Source organism: Anopheles merus, chromosome 3R (assembly GCF_017562075.2).
Source record: "Anopheles merus strain MAF chromosome 3R, AmerM5.1, whole genome shotgun sequence".
NCBI lineage: Eukaryota > Metazoa > Arthropoda > Insecta > Diptera > Culicidae > Anopheles > Anopheles merus.
Window position 1 is genome coordinate 44,491,502 of NC_054084.1, and position 10,422 is coordinate 44,501,923.

At 40.9% G+C, this 10,422-nt stretch overlaps 1 protein-coding gene across 8 annotated transcripts in view; it reads left to right on the forward strand.

The window, feature by feature from the left end:
• LOC121596845 overlaps positions 1-9,278 on the forward strand; it is an 83,371-nt gene extending 74,093 nt beyond the window's left edge. For all 8 annotated transcript variants that reach the window (XM_041922144.1, XM_041922138.1, XM_041922137.1 and 5 more), the window contains 3 exons: positions 1,003-1,125; positions 3,026-3,218; positions 7,933-9,278. In XM_041922144.1, coding sequence (XP_041778078.1) covers positions 1,003-1,125; positions 3,026-3,218; positions 7,933-8,072 — 456 coding nt within the window. In that variant the 3' untranslated portion in view covers positions 8,073-9,278. The remainder of the gene's footprint in view (positions 1-1,002; positions 1,126-3,025; positions 3,219-7,932) is intronic.
• The last annotated feature ends 1,144 nt before the right edge of the window (positions 9,279-10,422 follow it).

A 10,422-nucleotide genomic window follows, 5' to 3' on the forward strand; every position in this document is an offset into this window, starting at 1 on the left:
TAGCTTTGCTTCAGGTATTATAAGTTTTCTCCTTCTTCTATTTTGTGAGAGGGGTTGTATCCTACTATGTTCGTTCAAACGGTTGTTTGAATTCCCATATTCAAAGGCTTACTCTCTCTCTCTCTCCCTCTCTCTCTCTCTCTCTCTCTCTCTCCCTCTCTCTCACCCTCTCTCTATCTCTCCCTCTCTCTATCTCTATCTGTCTCTTTTTGTTTTATAGACTTCGACTGTCCATATGACAGTCATATATCTTGGCCTAGTTTTTCATTAAGTAGATCCTTTAAATAACTGAGGAAAGCTTGGACTAATGTATTGTTGCTTATTTATAATATTGAACAAACAAACCATCAATTAAGTTCATGCATGTGTTTGCTACAATTGCTTTCGGTTAATAGCGGTACAACGTGAAATAATAACTGCCATCAGCAACTTTATGTTTAATTCATATAAGTTATTTCGTTTAACAAATCCTTGTTATGCTATAGTTGAGAGCTGCATGGTTTTAACAACATTTAATTTAACCTACATACATACGTTTATAGCACACACAAGAGAAGCAATGAAATGAAAATAGTTTGGAAGGAAAGATAAAAAATGCCTTAAAATATCATGAGGAGTCAACTTCAGGATCAATTGATGGTCCACAAGAAATTGATCCGGTGAATGGCGCTTGAAACAGATATACAGCTTAATCGTAATTGCAATTAATTTGAAACAAGAGAGTCTATCATTTGTTTATTTTATCATATTTATGATTAAATGTAACTAACGCAATGAAACGCGATAAAGAATGAAATAATAAATTATCTCATGGGTTATATTCCATCCTTGATGCAAATGCACCGTTCTGCTTACCCGCCAACTTTCTCGCATCTGCCAGTTGGGTTGGAATTATTCCCAAACTTTTCCCGTTATCTACCGGCAAAACTAATCAAAATCTCGTTTTGTTTCATATGAATCATCCTTTACACTGTCTCACCTTCTCTCGCCTTATATTCACAGATTCCGGCACAGTACGTGAAGCTGTACCGACCTATAAGGGATACGTTCACTGGACTGGAGACATCCATTGCCGGTGTCAACTTTATGGTGGCGCACGATCATTTCGTAAAGGGAAAGCTGAAGGTAATTATTCACCCGACCGAAATTTGCATCTACCGTCTGCTTTTTCTAGCTATTGTCATCCTTCATCACTCACCCGGAAGTTTGAGTACCTTCTTGTCATTTCGGCCATTGTCCTTTATCTAACGCTGTCCACCTCTTCTTTATCTTTTAATCAAGTAGGGTGGTGACTGATCTAATCAAAAACCGCACAATTTATTCTTGTCGATGCGTGTTATTCTTTACACCATTCCTGCTATTGCAGAACTAGTACTGTAAGCATGCTGTTACCATGTTCTCAGAGGATGGCCATATTTCGCACACAGACATACTTGAACTACATTTTCCCGGGATTGTGTGCGCAGTATAGAACAAGAACACAAAATTCTGCTACCGCACTCGGTGAATACAAATAGCTAAATTTATTCCATAGCAATCGGACCAGAGTTTGGAAAGTCCTCAACCCGACAGTTCATGCGCCCGTGTATTGCGTGCTTGGAAAAACTTTTCCCATCTCAATGCAAAATAATTTGGATCCTCCAAACCCTCCTCTCCTTTGTTAGCGGACCACGCAACTTCGAAATGCATTCAGTCTGATGATAGGAAGGCATCCAGAAGCAGTTCAATGATTTCCATTAGATGCTGCGTATTGTGTGTAATGCTTTCTGCAAAACATAAAACACCGGTCGATGATACATTGTGTGAGCTTGTTGGCTTTTTTGTGTTATCAGTGTCTTATGTTTAAGCTACGGTAACTTTAATTACGAACAAGTCAACTGGGGGACAATTGTATTGTATAAAGTGGGAAAGTATTGTATTCAGTACGATAGCGACACCGTTGTAGAGCAGCAGATTAACGAATCACTATACGAACAAAGTAACGGGAATACTGATCATGGATATCCTTTACTTTTAATCCCCGACTGTCCTATCGAAGTAAAAAATCTCAACTACCTCGATTTATTTCTCCTTTGGCTATGACTGGCTGTCTAGGAAATGTGTTCAATGACTCACGGATGAGATGAAGAGAATCGCTTTCAAGCGGTCAAGAGGAAAAGTTTAATTAATTAATTATAAATTTTCAAAGCCATACCTGACAAAAGAAACAGAAAAGCGGAAGATACGAGAACAAAACAATAAGCAAGGTATAATGGTACGAAAAACAGAAAACATACCTTTAAAAACCACAAAATGATGGATTTTTTAGCAATACACCCCGGCAGTTGCTAACTAATAGAAAAAGCGACGAATTTTTAAACTCCTAGAGAAAAGAAATTGATTTTCATTGTTGATCTTTTTCTCTTCTCAAGTCAATGAAAACGACAGCAAAGTTTAACCGTCAACTTAACTTGGACAACGATTTAGGAATATTTTACCCAACCAAGCACTTTTCGGAAAACTGCTCTCGTCAAATTTTACTCCAACAGAATAAGCAGGAATGTTCGAAACTAATTTACTACTAATTTCAACATACCCTTTACAAGAGCTAGCCAAACAATACATGATATTAATTAAAAGTTTAATTGATTTTAACGAGCCGTGCTAGTTCTGGCACCGGCTTGGTTGGTCATATTCAATGAGCTTTTTTGTTGGTGTGTTTAGTCTGGTATCAGCTCGATTCACGTCATATTTCACACAATTGTTTGTGCTGGTCGAGGAGTTTCGCTTTTTCGATGATGCCGTATTTATTTTTTATGAAGATTGGCAGATTATTTTTTGCGTTCCGTACCATTTTATTCATACTCGAACATAAATTACGAAAAAGTTAACAAACGATCCTGGCAGTCCCAAGGCAAATCTATTTATCCAAATGAAAACATCAATTAGAATCCGTTCACTACATAGTCGTTTCTAGGATTTGTTAAGCAGTTAGCTATGCTCTATTTACGCTATCGTACCTTTTGTCTTTTATCTCCTGCTTTAGTTAAAATGCTCTGCCTCTATACACCAGCTATATCATGAGACCATCGAACAGCTCGTGCCGGAAGATCGGCCGCGGATATTGGCAACAGGCGTATCGGCGAGCGGGCACAGCATCAGCCTCTACCAAGGCACGGTACACGAGTCTGAACAGACGGATCAGAGCGACGCCTATCTCACCGTGAACGGCTACAAAGGTAAGCGGTATGAACCTTCGTGGTTTAAGATAGTTTGTACAAGTTAGAATGAACAGCTTCCCATGATGCACTTTGAATTTCTATAACCTGTTGAACGAGAAATGCAGCCCTTTGCGGAGATTCAAAAACGATCAAGTAAAGTTGTTAATAAAAACATGGCTCTATTAACAGGGTGGTCATTTAAAATTTATATTATCAAACCACCTTAGTTTAAGGCAAATAATTGAGCAAAGTTTAATACACCAAGCTTAACAGCTAGTTTTTCTTTTGCAATTTTACCATCGGATCATTTTAAACCATCTTAAACTGTAATTATAACGTATTTCTACGGTTTCAAATTAGATATTTATACGGACGCAGTCTAGCAAACTATATCAGTGTTATCATTCCTCTCTGAATATTACTTTTACATCATGAACAGTTTGTGCGTATTTTTCAAGAATTTGTGTCGATAACCAGGGCTGCAATTACAGCGCATACTCCAAACAGTGCAGATGCAAACGTTGCAAGATGAGTAGCATCAAGAGAGATATGGGCAAACAGTAAGATGATATTGCTGTTGAACCACACATGAAGTAATTTCACTACTTCTGCCCTGTTTTGGAGCTAAGAGCAATAACAGCACACTTTGTGCCACTTAAAACCGAGCGGCAAAACCGTTCCCAGAGGCATCCTTATCCAATGGCGTCTCTGGGCCATCCCGTGCTTAAACAGAAGCCACGATTCGTACATGGATAGCTTCATATCTGGTCGGGAATAAATTCCATCCCAGTACACTACAGCATTCCTACTGCCACCATCAGCTTTTCTACCACCAGTACGGCTATAAGCCAGTTTTTGCCTACGCCAGCCGTATGTGACAACATTTTCCACATCAAGAACTTGCGAAATGAGAAAAGCTACAACGGTCGGACGTGAAGGTATAAATCATCGCGCAAAATAGATTCCCTTGTCGCACTGGCCGCCGTAAGTCTGGGCTGTGCGCGCGTTCTGCATGCATTGGAAACATTTTACACACCGAAGGAAGATGAGGGTGCCGACAAAGACAATGCAGCTCGATTTGTGAAGCAACTTCTAAACAGCAGCAGCATCTCCTGCCGGTGGCACAACATTCAGCATTTTCGAGTTTACTTCCACCCAACGAGATAGCAAGAAAATATGCAGAAAACCTTCCTTCTCCCGGTCGTACCGAAAGTGGCCAAAATGGCACAAGATTGAGGTTATTGTGCGATGGTGTGGACGTGTGAAAAATGGGCACGATAATTCATATGCCGCTTTTGGGGCTGGTTGTTGGTATTTTCGGGCTGCTGGTAGGTGTCTTTTGCTAGTCCCTGTCGTTAGAGATGTGGTTAACCCTTGGATTATCATTAAAAAATTATAATGTGGGAGCAATATGCAATATAACTCTAATGATTTAGTTATTCCTTAAGTCTTTGTAGAGCTTAACAACATGAACAACGAAATATAAGAGTAATAAAAAAATTAATTGTGGCACTTTAATGGCCCTCATTATGTGGAATGGGTTTAGATTGCAATACTTTGTTAGCTGGAACAAATTATTATTGTTGCTTTCGTATAGAAAATCATATATCAATACTTAAAAAATTCTTAAATTTGTTTGAGCATATCTTATATCGTTGGTACGAGTTGAAAACAATAGTTCTTTCTACAAGTCACCTAAGACAGCGGTCTAACAATCCATGCAACTAAGACTCTGTTCGATGTGATCGATTTCTGTCGTCTGTCCCATGTCTTACAGAACTGTGGTTACGTAATCCACAATACCTACAGTTTTAGACGGGAAATAAATTAATTGCATTGTTTAAATTAATATATAATTACAGCAAGAGCATTCAACGACTAATTTGCTAGTGTTTCAAAAAATAATTTCGTAATTAAACATTCAAAACTAATTATAATAAAATTATGACATGGATATTGCCATGGATGTGCAAAACACCTAATGCTATAATGCGTATAATACAATGTATTCTGTACAAATAATATTGGCACATGTCTTGAATCTGTATATTTTATATTTTGCACATTCATTGTCGAAGCAATATCTAATTCTATGCAGAAAAACAGACGTATACAATGAGCTCTAAAGCGTTTGGCAGTAAGGATGCACAAAGTAAAAGTATAAGTAGAAAACTTCACAAACAAAATCAAACTGATGTCCTAGATAATGTTTGTCTTATTTGTTCAGAAGTCTCTGACGGTGCGCTTATACCCCACCATTCTAACTCTACACGTTCGTTGTAGTCTAATGTCCCGTTCGAATTGACAGAACGCTGCCTAAGATTCAAATAGAATACCAAAGGGGCCATGTACAATCGAACGTGGGAATGCAGCCTCTGCCTGTTGTCGTCTATTGTGTTTTCTCTACTTCCTTCAACGTGGAAAAATGCTTGTAGAAACAGAACAAAGATAGGCGATAGAAATATTCTAGTAATACACGTGAGACAACGTACTCTGAGAACGTTGCACGTATCTGTGTTATATTATTTATTGTTTTTGAAACCTTCTTTTAAATCTTTGTAAGTTCTGGTTACTGCCAAACAATTATTTAAACGTAAGGAAACCCGGAAACGTTTTCAAACGTTTTCAACATCGTAGGAATTCTTATCCCTTTGGGGCAAAACACCACCGAACGCAAGGTATGAGCTGCATAACGCATGCAAACGTAAAGTATCCTCAGGGTTTTGCATTTAATTCCATCGCGAGCCAGCTCGAGCAAGCTCAGGAAACCTCGAACGAGCTGGCCGTTTGTTGCTAGTATCTTCCATGTGCCATGTGCACGGCATCCTTAGTCCGCGCCGAGCGAACGAATGGTAGCTGCCGGGCACATTTGCACATAACTCAAAACACTAACGCTTCCCAGTTTGTCAATTTGCAGATTTCATTCCACACCTTGCCTTTCCGATACATACTCACCGAGTGCTCGTAAATTGTACCATGTATGGTGTCGTGTGCTCTATGAAAGTGTTCCAACGCTCGTACCGGCTACTACCCAGACATGAGCCCGTTGTTCCTTGGGGCTTCTTTTTCGCTCGTTTTTTGAGTGCATGAACTTCTCGAAAGGTACTGCTTCGAGGGTTTTATGGAAAATTTATACTTTCCTCATATTTGCTGGCAAGCGGGCTGACTGTTTTATCATATTTTTCGCTGGCGCGTCCACTGCCAGCAACATACAAGCAAAAGCTTGGTTACTTCCCGTGCACTTGAGTGTGTATGTTTTCTCTCTGCTCTTTGGTAGCACATCCCAAGGGGGTTAATTCGAACCCGGCTACCAGACGAGTTGAAGATGACAGAAATGTTTTATGAAGGAAAAACAACTTCTGTCCATTGTGGGGTAAAAAGCATGAAAAAATGAAGAAAAAAATGGGAACCGAAAGCAAACATTGTCGGGTGACAGTGTTGCGAAAAGTCATACTGCACTTTCTGACATCCTCTGGCGGTCAAATGAGAATGACTTGCTGCACTCATTTGACTACCGGGATCGCTTCGGACGAGTTTCGGGTGCTGGGCTGGCTTGTTGGTAGGGATTGGCCGGACAGGCGTCTGTTCAAATAGAGCTGTCGGTAGCAATTTACATCGCTACCAATCATGCTGCTACTCAGCCCTCGGTGGACTAGGAAAGGGCTACACTAACCAGCTTCCTGGCCGGTTCGTCCAGATTGTCGTATGTCATTACAAGAATTTCCAACCCATATATCTTGAATGTTGTTTTACCCGTTGTTGCCCACACCGTACCCTTAGCGACGCTCACGCGCTTCTGATTGTCCAACGGTGTAAGAAAATAGGTTTTCCATTTCTTCAACCACAGTACCGTGTGCACACTGGCCGGAATGCAGACAACTTTGATGTAGTACCACGCTTCTGGCCAGGGCGTACTGGAACGGGATAAGTTGCAACGGTCCAGAGCGGAAGGTTGGGAAGGAGCGACGGAAGTTTTGAAAACATTTGCTACAACGATTTGTGTGAAATATACACTTATGGGACACTATGGAAATAAGCTCGTGTATCAGCATGTGAGCTGTTATAAATCGATGTGCATGTAGGTACAGTGTAACAGAGTAGGAGGAGATGTCTTCGAAGGGTAGAATTCCTGTATCATTTTTCTTTGTCGTGGGAGTGGAGAAGAGAAACAAAGCAGGCGGTGCCAGTTTGATGAAAGTAAAAACATTTTAAAATGTACTGGCTGTTGACGGTGTGGCTTAGTATGGTGGGTGATGTGTTCTACCGTATGTGATATGATATTTTCTATGTTCATGACGTACCATACTTCATGGTATGGTGCTGTTACCCTGGTGCATTTCAGCATTATCTTTACTGTTTTAAGTTTTTACTATCTTGAGGGCGAACATGATTGATTTTTTAAAGACATTGTAAATTGCAAAATAACGATCATAATTTGAATCTCGGTCATAACAGTTTGTTAAAGTTTTAGCAAAAATTGTTTGAACGAAATTACTTAAAAACTATTTTATTTTCGAACTATCCAAATAACTAGTTTTATTTCAGTTGCCCTATAAACTTCGCTTTTCACTACCATCCAACATCATTTGCTACATAATTGCATACAAACGAAGCGATTACCATGCATCCACTTTCATCCCCAACACACAAAGTTGCATAATGCACTGGTTACCCAACGTAGTGCAACGTTTTCCATATTCTAACGATCTAATTTTCCGTTCCACACTTTCAGCGGACAAATCATCCCCGCTCGCATCGTCATCCGGCAGTTTGCAGATCGATTCCTACGTTAAGGTGTGTTGGGTAACGTTCTACATCTGCATCATCTGTACCGTGATGGTATACTCGATACGCTATCTGATGGTCACCTGACCCCAGCAGAGGGAGGCCAAGAGCGGTGCTGGATCGGCCAATGTCTCCATGGCAGAAGGTACGGCACTCGAGCTGGATACGCTTCCGAGCAGTTACCCTGTTCCGCCGCCCCCGTCTGCAGCCACCATTTCTTCGCCGGCCCTCGTCAACCTGGACAGCTGCGTCCTGTTCGTTCCAAGGTGATGCAACACGTTGCGAACCAGTGTGCCGATGACTGTGTGCGTACCTTTGTTTGGTACTTACGCCCCAAGGCAATCGTTTAACCGACCGGCCAGTCGGTTTGGTGAAAATCACAAATCTCAAAAACAAGCTTAAAAATTGGGTTACTGTAAATGTATTTTCCGGTGCACAGGCACGGCATAAAATTGCTACATCGACGCAAATACGAATAGCAAAACATTATTGCTATCATGAAATTCGTAGTAAATGAGCCAACAAAACATGAAGGTTTAGTTTATTACAGCGTACATCTACTTTTATAGCATGATTGCGACAGCTGCCATGACAAAGGTGGCGGGTTGATGAATTGATCAGAAGGTTTTGTCAACATGGGGGAAGTGATGTGTCTAGGTGATAACAATACAACAGTGGCATCATTGGTACTGAACAAATCTTTACGTTACCTTCTCTTTAGGTAAAATTTGTAAAAAGTTTTAACTAAATGTACATAAAACGCTACTATCTTGCTTGTGCCAACTCCTGTCGTTTTCCTTCCTTTTCCCCCTTCCCCACCCTTTGCGACACAGTCAAATGAATTTTAATGTATCGTTATACAGCGTAAGCTATGGTGTAAAATTTAGTCCATCGAATGATAGCAACAGTTAAGATATAGCACGTACAATGAAGCGAACAGACCGAAACCTGTGACGCGTTGAGTAAACATAGGCAAACAAAACAGGTTTAACTAGCTAACTATAAGATACTACGATCTGTAAATATGCATACACCCAAGCAAGAATGTAGAATACCTACCGACAAGCAACTGGAACGTAAATGGCCGTACACAAATACAAACAAGCAGAATACAATGCATCCTTTAACCGTACCAAGTAAATGTATGCTTACCTTGCGTTTCATATCGGGTAGATCACCCTCACACAAAAGGGTTTTCAGTTACTGGGCTTGAATTACCTGTAATAGATAAACATGTATCAATTTGTTGTTCACTACCAAACAGAAAAGAAACAAATAAACTGACAGATGGGAATAAACTACTTCTACTTTGTGTAAGCTAAACCGTGTTTTCGATTCATATCACGTCAACCCTTGATTGTATATATCGTTTAATAGGTACAACAACTACTTCACACAATATTCGATGTTGCTATTTACTTCACCTATTTATAATAGGCAACACACAGTTTTTGTGCCCTAAACTCTGTTGAATAGCTTTTCTTCGAAAGATTATGTTGCTGAGCGAGCGGAGCATTCACATTGTTAGCTCTCGCGAAACGGTTTAATAATGCGATACTTACTATCTCTCAATGTATCTGAAGGTCATCAAAATCAGCTCGAATTTTCGAGCCATCACAGTCCTTAATGCCGCCAAAAAGATTCTATCCCAGATCCTGTTCTGCAGACCGGCGCCCCTTGCTAAAAAAATTATCGGCAGTTACCAAGCTGGGTTTGTTAGATGAAAATCCACCACCGACCAAATTTTCACTTTACGGCAGATCCTCCAGAAGTGCCGAGAGCGCCAGATCCCTATTTACCACCTGTTTATCGACTTTAAGGCGGCCTACGTCCATAAACCGCAATGAGCTATGGAACATCATGAAGCGGTACCACTTCCTTGAGAAGTTGATCCGACTGTTACGGGCCACCATGAACGGGGTGCAGTGAAGGTAAGAAGGGGGTGCAGTGAAGGGGTGAGAGTATCGAACTTTACGTCGGAATCGTTCGATTCTTACAGGGGTCGGAGACAAGGTGACGGACTCTCCTGTCTCCTCTTCAACATCGCTCTGGAAGGTATCATTCGAAGCGCGGGGCTAGACAACGACATCCGTGGCACGATCCTCTACCGATCTCTCCAATTTCTTGGCTTCGTGGATGACATTGACATCATCGGCAGGACAACAGCGAAGGTGTGTGAGGCGTACACTCGACTCAAACGCGAAGCAGCAAGAATTGGATTGAGAATCAATGCGATGAAGACGAAGTACCTGCTTGCCGGTGACTCAGACCATCTGGAAACCAGTGTATTAGTTGACGACGACAGTCTCGAGGTAGTAAAGGAGTTTTGCTTTTTCCGGACGGTCGTTACTTCGGACAACGACATCATCAGCGAAATCCGGAGACGCATTGTGCAGGGGAATCGTGCATACTATGAGCTTCACCGACTGCTGAGATC